The 18,289-nt window shown below is 34.6% G+C and overlaps 1 protein-coding gene across 7 annotated transcripts in view; it reads right to left on the reverse strand.

Annotated features, from left to right (window-relative positions):
* Window positions 1-2,911: 2,911 nt before the first annotated feature.
* The window catches only part of CEP135 (centrosomal protein 135), a 36,397-nt gene continuing 21,019 nt past the window's right edge, over window positions 2,912-18,289 (reverse strand). For 6 of the 7 annotated variants that reach the window (XM_017821996.1, XM_017821682.1, XM_017822124.1 and 3 more), the window contains 9 exons: window positions 18,040-18,095; window positions 16,869-17,037; window positions 13,507-13,617; window positions 11,535-11,720; window positions 10,416-10,625; window positions 9,261-9,463; window positions 5,755-5,859; window positions 5,202-5,348; window positions 2,912-3,486 (listed from right to left, as the gene is read on the reverse strand). In XM_017821996.1, coding sequence (XP_017677485.1) covers window positions 3,465-3,486; window positions 5,202-5,348; window positions 5,755-5,859; window positions 9,261-9,463; window positions 10,416-10,625; window positions 11,535-11,720; window positions 13,507-13,617; window positions 16,869-17,037; window positions 18,040-18,095 — 1,209 coding nt within the window. In that variant the 3' untranslated portion in view covers window positions 2,912-3,464. Of the gene's footprint in view, window positions 3,487-5,201; window positions 5,349-5,754; window positions 6,987-9,260; window positions 9,464-10,415; window positions 10,626-11,534; window positions 11,721-13,506; window positions 13,618-16,868; window positions 17,038-18,039; window positions 18,096-18,289 lie in introns of those variants that run through there. The other variant, XR_001876009.1, reaches the window with a different exon arrangement.

The raw sequence follows: 18,289 nt of genomic DNA on the forward strand, positions 1-18,289 counted from the left end.
TACCTCTGTGGATGGAGACTCCACAACCACTCTGGGCAGCGTGTTGCACTGTTTGACCACCCTCACGGGACAAAAATATTTCTTATGCTTAAATGGAATTCCCTGTATTTCGATTTGTGCCCATTGTCTTGTAACTCCCCTGAGTACAACTGAGAACAGACTGTCTCAGTCTTTTTACTTCCAGCCACTTTTTATTCCCACTCCTACCCAGTTATTTATGTATATGGAGATGTTCCCTCCCTCAATATTTCTTTTCTCAAGGCTGAGTAACCCCAGCTTGCTCAGACCCTTCTCTTGTGAGAGATGCTCCAATCCCTTCTCATCTTTGGGGCTCTTTGCTGGACTTGCCAAGAATGTCCACGTCCACGTTGTATTGGGAGCTTTATGGAAGACACCGTGTGTTGGGGTTACCTTGGCCACGCCATGTCTGCAGTCCATATGCTGGAATGGGCTGCCACTGTGCAGGGAATCTGCCAGAGTGCCCCATGCTGGTTCTGCTGTGTGTTGGTGGGTGTTGTGGCAGAGGCAACATTGCAGCCTGACAGAAGACATATGAGTTCTTTGCCTTTGTGGCTGAAACACTGCATTAATACACCAGCCACTGATAATACTCCAGTGTTTCAGCTATTGCTGATCAGTGCTTGCACAGCATCAAGGCTTCCTCTCCCCCTTATCATTTACACTGGAGGATGAATCGTCCAGGAATTAATACTGCTGCAGCTATTATGATCTTTGTGTGACCCATAAAGGGTGAGAGCATGAACTGAAACTTAAATATCTGTATACACAAAGTTATAAGACCAGGGTACCAAAACCACATACCACTGTTTTCTTACGCTGTTAAAAAAGAAAAAGTATAAAGTTCTGTCCCAAGGAATGATTTAAAAAAAACCCCAAAAGTCTGCAGTCCTATACAGTCATTTATGAATAATAGCTTTTGTTTAATTGAGCAATTTAGGTTTTCATATACTGAAAAAACCTGTCCTTTTATTATCTCTAGTTGCCCCTGCTTCTGACAATAGACTTTGTTTCATAGAAAAACAGCCCCAATGATTATTGCTTCACCTTTATTATTTTTCTAAAGTTATTTTTCCCCCCTCCCCAGCTGCAGATAACAAAAGACAGATAACCTGAGTATACAGAGTTTTCCCTTAATTTCATGTCTGCCACACTCTCAACTCACCCCATCTGAGGACTACAACAGTTCATTAGGCTGCCTTGTGCTTTTGATCTTCCAGAAGGTGAGGACTGCACAGAAGCTTTTTGGAGCAGAGTCCAGAGAGTTACCTGAACATCCTGACTCACGTAAGGCTTGTTTCGTACATGACATATACAGTAGTTCATGGATTTAAATCTTCTCCAAATTTGTGCTTGTTTTCTACTTCATGAAATGAAATACTTGATGTTAAAGCAAGGTTGTATAAAATTTACTTTTGTTTTCTTCTAGTTGCTTACATGTATATAAAATAATAGTAACAAGAAGGCAAAATGACAGCTATACCACACTCTGAATATTAGTAACGTTTTAATATTAGAAATCTGCACAGGCTTTGGTCATCAAAATGATACCGTTTTTATTATAACAGCTGTGCTCAACGAGCTGCTAATTCTTCATAATTTATCCATGTAGGAATTACTATTAATTGAAGTGTTACAGTTTTAATTGTAATGTCAAAATATACATTTTTTGGTAAGATGAAATATACTGTTTTCAATACAATGGAACACTTGCTTTTTTAAAAACTCAGATTCCAGTTTAAGAGGGTTTATATACAAAATAAGATATTTAAAATTCACCACTGAAGATATCAAGAGCAGAACATGAGTTTTCTCCTTCTTACTGAACTGCTTCAGCCTGAATAATTAACGCCAATTAGCATCAGTGGAAACCACTGACTTAATTACAAACAGTATTAGTACATAAGTAACATTTAGAGATGACAACTTCCCCGTTCCTGTAACTGGCAAATGAAAGACCTAGAAAATAAAATGTATGAGATGCACTCGCTATGAATATATAGTTCCTTCCACGGCTCAGAAACCTAAAGCAATACAAGTATTTTCAGGTATTTCTGAACGGGTGTTCTAAGTTGGCTTTAAGTAATAAAATTTAATATATATGACACAATATTTCCAGTTAACACAATATTCTTCATAATTTCTAAGTGTAACAATCTTAGTGCAAAATAGACAAAATCTAAGAGCAAAAAAAGGATTTTTTTCCATGTTACTTAATATGTGGCTTACACTTCAGAGATGCTTGTAATGTTAGCTGGTAACCACATTTTTATTGAACATGAGGCAAGCAGAACACTACCTGTTGGCCAGTACAAGGATGTGCAGCAATGCATCCTCCCATTTCTAGTCCTCTCTATAAGTCCTATGAATACACAACATGTCAAGCTGATGGTGTGTAATTATTAGAAAACTGCATGTTCTCAAATAGAAGAAGGATACAATATACAATTATTTGCATAGATGGACGTTAAGAATATATCCTAAGATTGTGATCACTAATAGCATCTTACTTCAAAGCCCAAGTTTGAAATGCTCCCCCGCTAAATACACCAGATATTTTAAAGATTAGTTCTCACTTCATTTACCTAATATGTATGTCACAACATAAAGTCCTGTGTCACCTCTCCAACAGCTTGAGCTTAACTGTGCAAAGGATTCCAGGTGTCGCTCTGAACTTTTAAAACTACCATTTGAAAAATATCTCCAGATATGACTCAAAAGTTTGAATATAAAATACTTTAGAATTTAATAATATTTAAAGTATTTCAATAAATCTTTAAAATGTAATTTTTCTCTTCACTTTTTACTTAATATGGGGATATTTAAAATGCAATTTCACACAAAGATGAAACAAAAGGAGACAAATTAGTTGACAAAAAGTAATAAAGGCTGATATATACTTTTTATTAAGAAAAGGTAAACAAAATACATTCACAAAATAGATAATCAATACTTTTAAATACCATGAAGTATGATCTGTAAACAGAAAACACTTGTTAGAAGCTTAAATATAGGAATTCATCACGGGTATAAAATATACACTGGCTCAGCAGTTGTAAGACAATTGTGGATGTTATTCTGTTAGCTCGTATTAAGATGAATGAAGTTCTGCAATCACATGAGATAAGCAAACAAATAAAATAGTAAAATAAAAACAAGAGATTGTCAAATCAAGTACTCATTTCCTTCTTATAATTATTATGTTTCCAAAGTTGTAACAAAACTTAGTTAGGCTTGATACAAAACCTGTCAAACAGCCAGCAAAAAACACCCCCGCCAGTTGGGAAAGCAGAATTTTGCAAAGTTGATTATTTCACCCTTTCTCAGAGATTTCAAAGGTAATCACTGATTTGAAGAAAACAAGAGGTAGAATACAAGATAGTCTTCATAATTAAGAAAAAAGAAGTCTTTATAACAAGGTAATGCTTCAGTTGTTTAAGTACTGGTTATTCCTTGAAGCTCACATTTCTGGTGGACAAAGAAAAAATGTCAAAATAAAGTTAACTACTTTATTTTACTAATTAATATTGGGATAAATTGTAACAATTAGCTTTAGCCTCCTCATATTTTCTTCTGTTATTCCTAAATTAGCATATTATCTAAAACTCTGCATTCAGTTCATTGACTCATTTCTCAAAGTAGAAGGGAGACAAGGAGGAAGAGAAAATTTCTTGAGAAGATGAAATCAGATTAGAGAAAGAGACAGTTGTAACACAACAGAACAGTAATTACAAAATACACTTTACTGTGGTAAGCTCCCAAGAAGAAATAAATAAGCAGGATGAAAGATGGTGACAGTACTGCTGAGATCATTCTACCGTAATGACCCACTGATAGGTTTAAAAGGTAAAACATACATAACAACTGCATGTGAATTCAGTTGTTAAAAACCACTTTCTTTAAATATATATACTCAATGAAAATGGGATATTTTCTGATAAGATATGGTACAGAGCTGTCATTGTTAAAGTTAAGAATGCAAATATTAGGACAAAAATAGTGCATTACATTGTATTCTTCAAGTACAGCAACTGGACATTTTATTGCTCTCAGGACTCACTATAACACAAAGAAGACTACAGACAACTCTTTACTGATGATACTCTTTCTCAAAAACATATTATCTGTCATCATCTCAGTCAAAATGTTGATTTGCAACATTACAGGGTGCACCTAATGGTTCACCAGTAAACCAAGAGTCGTAACTGCTGTTTCATCCCCACTGACAACATCACTTTTGCTAGTTTCCGTTTTTTGCTTTGCCCAAAAACTCACAGAAGAGAAAAAATGCTGACAATGTGGGTTTATGCCATGTTGACCTCAGTTCTCAAGAAACCTGTGTTTTTGTTAACAAAAGTAAGCTTATGAACAAGCCATATGTATTTACCAACAAAAATAAACTTCAAAATCTGTCAGATTCATGAGCTGTTACAGCAGACGTATTTCCTACAACAATCACTGTTTACCTCTCCCTGTCCTTCCTCTCTTCACTGCAATTTATTATGCAGTATAGGACAGGCAGGATATAACGCCAGTAACCAGGCCTGTAACATAAAACTGACAAAAACTAAAACAACGATCTCTAAAAGAACAAAAATGTCAGTGAAAATGAACAGGTGAAAGGCTGATTTTGATTTCCTTTTTATGGACTCTGGTAATCACAATCTTAGACATTCATAGATTCAAGCACTAACAATGCATTCACTGTTTTTATGCACTTGTTTCGGAAATAGTTTCATCTAATCCATAATGTTCAAATGCATTTTAGTTGGAGTCTCTTTTGTGGAGTGTTTGTCCCTCATTGCTGTACTTGAGAGAATTTCACAGCTTTTCTCTCAATACGAACCATTTATTGTTTGGAGAAAACTGTTAACAATAATAAACTGGCAAAATATATTTGGATATAAGTAATGGCAATAATAAGCAGGCAACACAAGCAGCTGTCAGCTTATGCAAGACCATTAACAAGAACAGGAATGAGAGTCCATTTATTATATGGTCTTTGGAGAGTACTTTGCATCTACTGTTTTCAATCAACTTTTTATAGTAGGAGAGACAGCAAAAGCAGAACTTAGAAACACTTGAAGCACGTAACAATTTCAAATAATTAGAATGGTTTTATTTAGAAACAATTTAAACTTCACTCTTAAACTGAACCAATCTGCTAAAATCAAATCACTTACTTCTCAGCTGATGCCTGGTCAGTTGTCCTTACAACGCTCCGTTCAGGAGAACGTGAGGGAGACCTGAATGTTGAACAGAGAGGAGGCGAAGCGCGTAATGACGATGTAGAGAGACCATGTCGGCGCATTTCCTGAATTGCACGTTCTCTGCCAACAAACAGCAATTTTAGTTACACAGCACTTAGGGACTGCACGATGTTAAGAGCAAGAAAAACGTAACTTTTCTCTGTATTTTTACTTGGTGATTTTTCGCAATACTTTATAATAAGTTTTGTTTTCTTGTAAAGTTACTCAATTTTATTCTTGTTTTCATGAGAAGGAATTGTTTTACTTTTAAAGGCAGTGGTTAACATAAAATTTACAAGAAAATTCAGAAACTGTATAAGATTTTTCTTTTTTAATTAAGCAGTTTTCAAGATGAGCACATTATATTTTGCACAGCAAGAGGAATAGAGTCTTCCATAAAAGTTTCTCACTATTGAAAAAAAGCAAGTTCTAAAAGTGAGAAAGAAGAAATGAGAAGAGTCAACTCACTGAAAAAGCAGCATCTTACCGTTCAAATCGCTCAGTTGTCAGTTGTCTTTTTAAAACATCACAGTCAGTCTGCAGCTGTGCAGCTTTACTTCGAAGTATGGAAACCTCTCTATTATGGCTGCTTCTAAAAAAAAAAAATCACGAGAAGCAACAAAGTTTTCTTTGAACACCATCAGCTAGGAGCTTAGATAATTTAGAGCAAGATAAAACAAAACCAGATGCTAAACATGTTGCTTCACACAGACCAAAACAAAGACAAATTAGAAGCAAGAAAGCAAGAACCAAGTGAATGTAACACAATGTTTCATGAAGAAGTAAGGTGAGAATGAAGTGAGAAGCTCTCACTACATCCTAACTACATTGTGTTCTTTTTTAGACAAAGGTAAACACAGACATGTTTTATAAAAACAGACAAAACAATTAAAACATTAATTTATTGATTCACTACCCTCTTTTGCATGTGAGATGATCTTTATGTGTACATTTAAAAAAAAAAAAAAAGAAGAAAAAAGCAGTAAGTATCCACATAAAATACAAACGTAACAGTAAAAATTATATCAAGTAGCCTGGAACTATGGCTAGCAATGAAAACTACTGAATCAAATCTACATAAAAAAATATATTAATGCAAATACCAGACCAGCACAACCCAGAGTCTCATGGCTTGTCAACTATAACCTTGGTATTTGGGCCCAACTGTTTCAACTGCAAGAATCAAAATGAAAAGCAACCTTGAAAATCTTAACTAACATAATTAAGCATACTTCTTCGTAAATCATCAGCTTGACCAACCCAATGCTTGGTTGCAAAATACTATTAATTCTTTATAAAGGAAGAAAAAAAGAATCATTGAGTGTAAAATAAGTTGTCTAAATGAGAACCAAGACAGCTGTGTTATTCCATACAGTCTTCAAAGCCAGTATGAGGCGGAGTGCTCAAAAGTCACTTTTGGAGAAGTAAAGTTGTACTAGTTTATTGCTAAAGCACTGGACTGGAATTCTGAAAAACAATTTCCACTCCTAGGTCAGTCACAGACTTCCTGTCTGGCACCCGCTGGTCTTTGACTCCAGGAAGATGCAAACTACTCAAGAGATTTGTTCCAAAAAGAACTGCAGAATATTTTTTCCCACGTTCCCTATTCATCAGTAAAATTCCTAGAATGGTATCTTGATCCAGTATGTTGAGAACAGATGCAGAAGACAAGAGATCTCGATGATATCTTATTCTAAGTCCTTCAGAGACAGGCATATGCTTTCAGGATGGAGGTAAGAATTCGGGGCCCAGTATCATTATTGTAAAATAAGAAAAGAAAGCGAACACTTTGTGAGTTCTCAGGTTATTCCATGTCAATGACAATTAAAATTAAGAACATGAAGAAATTAACTCAAAAGTTAGAAATATTTTAATTTGAAACCCTTATGCACAGTAATCATCATTTAAGTTTACATGATTATACACAATTTTCACAGGAAATCTGTCTCTTTCCCAGCTACAGATAGCTCTCAGTAAGTAGTGTAGCTATTTCATATTCTTTATTTAATACTTTATTCACCCTAGAGCCTCAAGATCTCATTCACTGTACTATCACCCAAATAGCACTCCAAGTAATGCAGCTACTCACTCTACAGAGCTCATAATTACAGCACTGGAGAATTTCACAAGTTAAATTTAATTCTGAGAATCCTGAAGTCAGAGGTTGTGGCCAAGCCAAATGAATTTTTGTATTTTACAATTTTTGTATTAGACACAACCTAATTGTCACATACTTCAGTCACAGCTGTGAGCATTTAAACTTCCTGTTCTTTAGAGCGCAACTACTACAAACCAAATAGTAGAAAGCAAGGTATATACAACTAGTTCTCACATGTTAACATTTGCCTAGCAACACGCAGAACCTTTGAGATAAACAGAGGAAAACAATTCAACAGAATAGCCACTCTTCCACCAAGACGTTTTCCTTCTTCCTGCAGTATCGCATACTATTAACAATGCAAGTACTGACATTTACAACAAACAAAAAATGAACCCTACAATGTGTGCAGAAGAAAAATAGTGAAAAAAATTACTATGTTAGTTGAATAGAATTTTATAATGTTTGCACACAAAGTAGCTGAATTTAATTTAGGTTAAAACCTCCTTCTTTCCTGTTTTTTGGGGTTTCTGTTGGTTTGTGTTTTTATTAACTTTCACATTTAACTTCATAATTGGGACATTGCATTAGCTTATGTTCATTGTATGCAACTAACATTTTTCCCCCAAAGTAAACCAAAATCAGCAATACTAAAACAGGAAGCAATTAGTTGCACAAGGGTGATTAATACCATTGTCATCTACAGATCCATAGAGATCTGCTGCTACTTGAGGTGGACCATCATCAGCCCTAAGCTGTAGCCTCTATGTAAATCAATCAAAAGTATTTTTCTTGCACATCTGTGTCACCAAATCACAGACAGCTTTTACCTGTTTAAGGTTCTATATTCTATATCTCATAAGGAGCATTATCTGTCCTATTACCTTCCATACATTTTCTTTCTCTCCCTACCTTAGTGTTTACTAAGTGGGTGTATCTGTTTTCCTTTGTCTGAAATTCTGCTTGGACTTTACTCTTCACTACCATCTCCATTCAGCTGCTACTCCTCCTTTTTGCTCTTTAATGCAGAGCTATCACTACAGTCACTGGCTAGTGTATCCCTTGGAGAATTATCATGTCATGATACTTGGCAGTTTTACTTAAACAGTTTGACTTGGTGATCTTAAGAGTCTTTCCCAACCTAAACGATTCTAAGATGACACATGTCATGGACACTTCAAATTCCCTGCTTCATAACACGAAGAAAAATTTTTAACCCCTCTGCTTCTCTTGTACATGAATTTCACATATACAAAATATCCCCCCCTTAACTTCATTGCTCCAAACACATTAGTCTTTCTTCTACAAGTGTGTTTAAAACTTATTTCTTCTGCAGGGAGATGCACAGCATAAGAAGTTGCTCGCCACATATAGTGTAGGTGTCAGGTTCAGTTCCATTTAAAGTTCAAAGGAACAATAACTTGATACAGGACTTTTTCCTTAACAGTTAATATCAACTGCAGCAGAAGTACTTTTGCTTTTTTTAAGCACTATGACTTCACTATTTATTACATGATTCTTACTTTAATCAAAGTAAGGATAACAGGCATCTTCAGTAGATAAGCAATTCACATTTACCATGGATTTAATATACTTTGTAATTTTTTTGTGAGCTGTAAACATATGTTAAAATTTTATTTGGAGAATGTTTCCTTTGGAACTCCTGTTTAAGTTTACTGCTTGCACTAAACAGATGTCCACCAAAGTGCTGATTAATGAAAGCAGTATGAAAGATATGTAAAGAAACTAAGAAATGATGACATGAAAGGCCAAAAGACATTGCTGCAAAAATCTGCTCAGCCATACCGAATATCCAGATTTTGTGAATAAGTTTTGTCACACAGAAAAAGTTTTTTTGTAAACTACATAACACACATACACTTGTTAAAACTTACAGTTTGCTCTCAGCAAGTGTTAGCTTGTCTTTCAGCAATTGAATTTCGGTATCTTTCTCTTGGGATGTTAATTGGTTCTGAAATTCTTTGTCTCTACTAGTAGCCAGTAACGTTTCAAGATTCTGAACTGTAAGTCTCTCACTGGATAACTGCTTTTTCAGCAACTCTACTTCTGATTTTATATCTTCTAATTCTCCTAGAACCTAAGGCACAAATTTTATACATTATTAATACACTGGTTTAAAAACACAGACAATTCTATTTTGTGAAGAGTTGCTATAAAAACTGAAATGATCGTCTGATAAAAAAGAACAGGAAACTGAGCTCACAAAACAAGTTAAAGCTACAATTATTCTAAACTATACTTAGTTTAAAACTATTCAAGCTGTACATCTATCAAATGTTTTACTGTGAGCTGGATTACATAGTGCTAGAAATGTTAGGTAAGTACCAGGAACACTAATTGGCTTTTAACAGCAGTAGACTTTTGCCCAAGTTCAAAAAGAGTATTTACTATACTTCATTCTATTTGATTAGCTCAGCTCACAATTAGCTTCTTGGCTTTTGCTTAAAATGTAGGAATACTTGTTTTCCTCACCAATTTTATGAATATAAACAAATTCTACTGTTCTTGAGGTCTTGAATATTACAGTACCAGAAAGCCTGACCAAGTCACTAAATAAAGACAAAATCAGCTGTAAAGAAAAAGGTTCCAAAAATATGAATATTCAGAACTGTTTAAATTATTTCAAAATATTTAATGAATTTCAGCTGTACCTAAATTTCAATTTAACTGAAAAAAGCCATTAGGAAAAGGTCTTTAATATCTAAATAAGAAGTGCACTGTTCGCATTTGGTAAGTTGAAAATTTGAGTAAATTAAAAAACAAACAAAAAAACCCATATAATTTGTCTCTGGTATTGCAAAAACTACAGCTGCAACACTTTGCAGTGATAATGAATGAAAGAAACTCCATCTTTTTGTACAAAACCCACAGATACAGATCTATATACTGTAAAATTTATAATTTATATAAAAATGGGAAACTAGTGATGTAAATTAACTTGGCTTGCTCTCAGAAGTGATTCTTTTCTCCAAAACCCATTAAAAGCAAAGGAAGTTATTTCATTATACCAAATTAAATTTTCTGCTTACCCTTTCATAATCCATGCTTTTGGATGTCAACTGTCGAGCTAAAAGATCTTTGCCAGACTCAAGTTTCACGCAGAGTTCCCTCACAGAAGTCAGGTCTGCTAACACAGCAGCCTTATCCTGATTTTCACGTTTAAGGTCCTCTTCCAGTTTGGACATGTTTTTCGTAATGGAGGAGATCTGAGATTCATATACTTGATGTGCAACGATATGCTAAACAAAGATAAATACGGATACACCTTCAGTGTTAAATTTAACAGTTTTCTGTTGAATAACTTGGGCTTTCTTAATACTTTAGTTTCTCTTTAAAATTAACTTTCCCTATAAAACTAACTTTATATTACACTCTTTCCCTTTTCCTAAATTACAGTTGAGGACAACTAATAAACCATCGCTGCAATTTTTATCACCATCATGAAGAATTATACAAGTACTATAAAAGAGTGGAATGAGGCTGTATTCCAGCTTCAGAGAATTAAAAAGCTTAAAACCCCAAAAATACAGCCTATTGTTTACTCAGCTTACAATATAGTCTCTAGCACTTTTTGGCATGAGACAAAATGTAGCCAATACACAGCAATTATACTCTAGAACTTCACTGACCTCCATGAAGTTATTGCTTCTAAAATATAAACCTCATTATGTTCTATGATATTGGCCTAGGTTTCAGTATTATGGAATCCTGATTCTGGATTTGGACTATGTCAACCAGATTTTTACCTTGACTCCAGCCACCAATGCTTCAAATACCTCATTCAAAGCTTCAAAGAAACGGAAGATCTAAGCTTAGAAAGTACTCATAAAGCTATGTGCAAATATTTTGAAGCAATATACAAAAGTTTCTTACAGAGACAGTATCATAATAGCAATAATAACCCAACAGAAGAGTTCCAAAACTATCAAAACATATGCCATTAATCTAATTTTGGGAAAGCAGGGAGAAGGAAAGCACGTCTAAACAAAACCAGTTACTATTTCAAAAACTCAAGTGTCCATATTTGAAACACTCACATATAGAAATTCTTTTCTATTAAAATGTTAAAAATACCACACTGACTTTATTGAAAAACACCTGAATGTATCTCACTTTCCTTGAGAGAATTTCACTGCACAAGTTATTACCCCTTGAATCTCTTTTTCCAGAAGTTCTACTCTCTCCCGAAGATGTCTCCGATCTGTGTCTACTGAAAGGAGTTCAAGTCGTATTGAGCTGCTTTCTCCTTCAGCTTGATGAGCCTTCATTTCCCAGTCTTCAGCTTGCGTATGGAGCATTTGGAATTTCGCTAACAATTCTTGGTTCTCTTGTTCCTAATAAAACAGTAAATCACTCTGCAATGATCAACATACCTTCAAGTTGATTGATCTTATTTCATGCCCACTCCCTGCAATGTATGTTTGGGTTTTTTTGTTTGTTTGGATGGTTTTTTGTTTGTTTGTTTTGGGGGTTTTTTTGTTTGGTTGGTTTTTGGGTTTTTTTGGGTTTTTTTTCAGAAAAAGTAGATCTTTCTTAATTTTCTTCATCCTGCTATCTGGCAACTACTAAAGGGCATAATCCCTTTTGCAAGTCCAGACAGCAAATAAATACAGTGATGGCATCCAGTTTTATTAAAATGGAAGTAGTTACATTTAGAAGTTGTTAATGAGTATCAAGGCTCCCAGGAGAGGGGCTATTTTAGATCTCTCTGCATTGTCAAGGGTCACATGACTGAGATATACTGAGTGCTGCCCTTTCCAAGAAATTCCAGCAGATCTCCATTTTCAGCTCTTTTACTTACTGTGCTCTTACATATATTTGTATTACAGCAGTGCCTGTAACACTGATAATCTATTTGAGTAGTCTATCACACAAGTAGAAAACTGCAAGCTTTACCATTTGTGCAGTGAGAACAAATGTTGCTTGTGAATTTTAATTTGGCCAAACTGCAAGTGTATATTATAAAGCAGTGATTAATTTTTCTTATTTACCTACATTCCCTTCTTCCCTGCTCATGTAATGTGCAGCAGGATATGCATGTTGCTAGTATGAGTCAGATTTACCTCATGAGGAAGGCTACTGTTTTTGAAATTCCTTCATATTCTGCAGAACTTGGAAGGTACAGACAGGATCAGGCAGAGCATTAGGAAATAGAAACTCATGATTAAGCAAGTGAACCCTGTGCAGAAAAGTAAATCCTTGTCTCCATAGGCATTATCCAGATGTACTACTAGACAAAACTCTGAAATCAAACTATTCGTAACTGGTCGCTGTCTGTATATTCTACAGCTTCCCGGTACACACCCTGGCTAACTGGATTCTTATTTGCCAAAGATGTGGCCAATCTGTAGCTGAAGTACTTTGGACATATGATATATTGTAAGATTCTTAAAAACTAAGCTTCAAGTGTTTTAAATTGATAGTTCTAAGCTAACATACTACTGACCTTAATTTTTTTCCCTAAGCTTCAAGTTTCTACTTGCAAAGAGTGGTTGAATTTACATGCATTCATAAAGCTGAAATTAGATCAAAACTCATTCCTCCCATTTCAAAGTCACATAATAAATTTGCCAGTTCATGTCATCTTCACACCATTTCTATGTGTTTTAAATGTTTATAAGTTTTAATTCATATACGTCACAGTTTTGAATCCAAGTATCAGGATAAAATACAATTACCAAGAGCATAGTTTTGGCGGTAGTATTATTTTTATACTTTCACGCAGAACTAAATAAAAACTTTTCTTTTCAAAAAGGGTAAAACATTTAAAACCATTATATAAGCTGATTGTTGCCTACAATCATGAAACAGTACCAGATATTTTACTAGTTGCCTTGTCAAAACTCAAAAAACAAAACAACATTCAAATATGATATGTTTGTTAGTCTCCAGCACTGTGGCCAACTGGAACATGATAAATGAAATTGTCATGTGCTAGAATAATCAGTGCTTCAGATCTACCAAGGTTTTATATTTTACTATCCCCACTAGTAACTTGAAACACTGCAGAGAAAAGAAGGAAAAATAAAAGAAGGAAATGGGACAGGCAGGGATGATGGGACCCAAGCCACACAATTCTTACTGAAAACAGTAATGACTGCCTACAGGTTATATTTTTACCTTCGAAGCCATCAAGGTCTCAAATCTGGAAACTTCAGTTATATAATTATGAACCCTGGTTTTCATTTCTTCTTTTTCACGTATTGCATCTTCAAGCTCAGTACTGATAGCCTAAAGAGGTAACATAAAGGTAAAATTGTGCAGTATGGTAAATTAATCACTATATAATACTCTATCAAATTAAATCAAAGTAATTGCCTATGCCCTAGATTTTTTTTCTATTCTACCTACAAAAGCCTTTGGGATTTGTATAGTTCAGAAATATCCCCTATCACCTTAGATACACCAAAGGGTTTCCAGGCAAGAATAATCAGAGAAAACAATGACTATCACACCAGTTCATAAAATATGCAGCTTCCCTGATGACACACCATACTGATCTTTGGAAAATTCAACATACTGATGTTTGGAAGCTGGAATTTTTATAGCCATAAGATTCACTGTCCCTGAGTGAAGGCAAGTTTTAGGTCACTAGAAAATCAATTTTATAACAAAAGACCATTTACTTTAAAGTGGAATTGCAAGATAAAAAACCTAAATGCATTACTAAGATCATATTTAGACATCAAAAATGCATTGTGGAACTTGTTTTAGATATTTGAACTACTGACTCTGGCCCTCTCAGGTTCAACTCTCACCTTCCTCTGAGTCCTCTAGTCCAGAGAGCCAAAAAGGAAGTATGTTTTGCTATCGCCATGATCAAATGTTGGGGAAATAAAGGATACTGCCTTATTTCTTCCCCTTCTTCTCTTTGTGGTCTATTAATGTTCATTAGTGGCAGCCTTTTTCACTGTGTGCTTTATTTAGCATACAATGGAATCAGTCTGCTTATCTCTGTGGTAGCCTTCCCAAACACATTGGGAAAGCTTTAGTCATCATGTTAAGATAACACTTAACATTTCATCTTATTAGATGCCTGGGAATGGTAGATCTAATTTCAATAATACCTCCACATACTTACATATTGCACTATAGGTTTTGCAAGAACTATTCAGGGTACTACATCACTTTAAAAATGTTGTTACATTGTACTCTCTAGCATCAGACTCAGCTGGGCCAACTGAGGAGAACTGAAATAAATGTTTTAGCTAGCAAGGTCCTGATTATTTTTAGTGTTGGCATTTACAGCAAATTGAAACAAACATTTTAATCTCAGCATCAAAATTGTAAAGATATTGTAAAGAGTCTCATGAGGAGCCGCAATAGTTGTATTTGTGTGATAGTTTTCACCCTAGGCCTTCCTGGAGACCAGTTTGTATCTATCACAATTTGCTATACAAATTGAATGTAATGAGTTGCAACAGCATTTTGTGCTAGCTCTCTAGATCACACTCACATATTCTCTACACAGTCTTTGTAATGCTTAGCTCACTAAAAAATGTTACTTACCCTATAAACCACTCGACATTTTTGTTATATATATATATATATATGCACATTCTATCGTACAGGGATATCCATATCATGTACTTGGAACTGGGAGGCTTTTGGTCAGCAGTAACTAGTTGGTGCACAAAACCAACTCGTTATTCCTCCAACTAAGTGAGGGATTAACAAGACTGAATGCATATCAGGCTGTCCAAGCCATGGATCCCAGATCGAGAGAATTCCAAGGAAGAAGAGATGGAGCAATGATGATTGCAAAGAGTGCAAAGGAGATATACTATATAAGCCCCTTATGCTTTTGAAAGAACGAGCCTTACACACCAGTGGTTGGTTTAATTGTGAACCCCTGGAGAACATCTAGAGATGAAGATATCACAAGAATAATAACAATGATGGTGACTGAACAGTCTAATCCACTGAATCTTTCAACTATTTCAGTCGTGCAAAATTTTTATTTAATTTACATCAACTTCAGATAGCTCATCTTTCAATAAAATAGTCAATGATAGCCTACAGAAATGGGTTATTTCTCTAGACTTTCAAGATTTTATTTCAAGTCTGATTCTACAACTGACATAAGTTTAAGTCACGCCTTTATAGCATGCACTTTGCAAGGAAATAGATTTAGCCATGAGCAGCTGAGAGGGACTTGTGTAATTCCCAACTGGAAATCTGACTGTGAAGACACATGAACCACCTCAGCGGCCACTGGGCAATCATAACCCAATTCCCAGCTGCTTTCTGGCCTGAAGCTACAGACTGGCCAGCTGTTAGCATTGTACATTATGATTCTAAACTAGCAGAGAGCTAATGAAAGATAAAATCAAATAAAACTAAACAAATAAAAATATAAAACTCTGCAAGCAGTCAAATAAAGCACCTGAACAGAATCTCCAAAAAACCCAAAATACACACACAAAAAAAGCTGCAATATACAGCTGAACCTGTGTGTATATATATTTCTATCTATAGTGTGTATATATACACACGACATCTACTTTACCTATGTAAAGATAATCCAACAAGAACATTTTTCCAGGGAAATAGATGGCACCTTTGAATTCACCATCTAAAAAGCTCACACAGTCTTGACATAATGAAAAGGGAACACCTCCTATTCTCATTGATTGTGAATCCTTATCCATTCCTGAAATCAGGTAACAAATTCAGACTATTCAGGACTATCATACCCTAAAAATAAGTATTCTTCAATCCCTCTGTCTCTTCTAGCTGTTAAGCCCTCTTATACTTTCTCCTCCAACATTAACCTTTTCCAATTCACAAGTGAAAGCAAAATCCCTGCAGAGAAACACACATGAATGGCCACTAACCTTGCCAGGACTAAAAATTCAAAACTTGCCAATACCTCTTTACAGCCACTGCTACCAAGGCTCACAGAACACAAACATTAAATCTACGTTCCAAAACATCCTAATCTCAAAACATGGCAAAAATCCTCATTCAATAAATCCAATGTTTCATGGAAACTAATGGATGAAATTAATGAATTACTATGCACCAGAAAGAATTCAGATGTGCTGGCAATCTCCTTCCTCTCAATTTCTGACTAACAATTTGATGTCTGCTTTTTTGGTTCCTTGCTCTCTCTCAATAATCAATTCCACAGATAATAAAACACCATTTTTATCAATTAAATACCAATTACCAAGTGATATAATCAATTAACATAATTTCATTATATTAAAAAAAATTATGTCCTAGATTTATTTTATTTAAAACTTTATTTAGATTTCTTTTTTAATCTGGGGGAGGATAACTAAACTGAAAGCTTGTCTATTTCTCCCCCACTGTATTGACTGCACTGAAGTAATTGCTTTTACAATTTCAATATCCCAGTGTTAAGAAATACCAATAATTAAACATACCAATCAAGACTGGGGATATAGCAGTTTTGATGCAACACTATATATAAGCAAGCAATAAGTGGTTTAACACACTAGTATTATGTACTGTACCTGGTTTTCTCTGGCCATTGTAGCTAGGTCATCTTGCAGTCGTCTGTTTTCTTTCAGAGCCATTTCCTTTACTCTTCCCATTTCTGCAAGCTCTACTTGGGACGTATCGAGCTGGCGTTGTAAGCTCGATATCTCACGGTCTCTGTTGCTCAGCATGTCCTTCATCTGGCTATCAAGTGAAAATATTATTTAAGTTGTTCCTTCTTGTACTAAACCACATAGTGCTGAAAATGATCAGACATGGATATGCAAAGGCATTCTTGCTTACTGAAGGCTGATAAACTGAGTTGAAATATAAACGTAAGTCAAGTATGTAAAAGTCAATATGCAGAAATAAAGTGGAAATAATTTTCAACTTTGAAGATTTATTTGGTAAGATGAAACTTATTATGCAAACAGCAATTAAAGATATTTATGTTTATCTGTGTTTGCTAGTGGTTACAGTGTGTTACCCACTGCATATTTTATAAACCATAGGAGGAAGAAGATAGCTTACACTTGAAAGACAACAATCAAAAGAGTAAGGAAGAGACTAAACAAAAAAGTAGAAATAAAAATAAGTGTGAATTTAAGTAAAATTTTTCATTAGTTTTTTGTCACAGATATTTCATGTATCAATGCAGCAAATATTCAGTTACATTGGTCTTCAAAAGTTTAAATATTGGTGTTTAAATATTTTCACTTAAAAAGCTATAGTTTTCAATGTCATGCTTAAAAAGAGGCAAGAATGAATGATTAGATGAAGCCCAGTTAAGAACCACATAAATATATTTTAATTAAGACTGTACTAGTAGCTTATGCTAGGACTAGATTGCCAATAATTAAGAATTTAGCTGTGAATTTTACCTGGGTCAATCTAATAATATCTAGTGGAGTACTAAAAAGCTACTTTTTGACTGATAATTAATAAATGTTACCAATTTAGGGAAATAAATATAGACAAACAACTGTTAATGATTGTCTTAATAGTGTCCTAGCAGCCTGCAATATAATTGCAGAGGAGGTCTCTTCAAAAGTTGTGTACGTCTTTCTCAACACAGTACACTCCTTTACTTGACTTAAATGGAAGTAATTCAGTTTCATCAAAATAACTAAAATAGCCATATACTTTCACTTTAAAATCACTACGTAAAATAAAATCTCTGAAGAAGGCATCCTAGTCTTTACTTACTCTGTTGAGGACTCCAGTTCAGAGAGAGTGAGGCGTAAATGAGTAATTGTTTTTTCCTACGAAAATAAAAACAAAAGTTCTACTATATATCATTATATTGCAACATAGTAGATACTTCAATTTAAAGAACTTTTCATTCAAACCTTTATTATAACTCTTTGTCAATAAGTAATTGCATCTTTGCACATTCAAATTTCCAAGCTTCTTTTCTTTACTGAGAAAGGATTGTCTTGTCATCAAAAAAGATGGA

Source organism: Lepidothrix coronata, unplaced genomic scaffold (genome assembly GCF_001604755.1).
Source record: "Lepidothrix coronata isolate B3197 unplaced genomic scaffold, Lepidothrix_coronata-1.0 Scaffold0, whole genome shotgun sequence".
Taxonomy (NCBI): domain Eukaryota; kingdom Metazoa; phylum Chordata; class Aves; order Passeriformes; family Pipridae; genus Lepidothrix; species Lepidothrix coronata.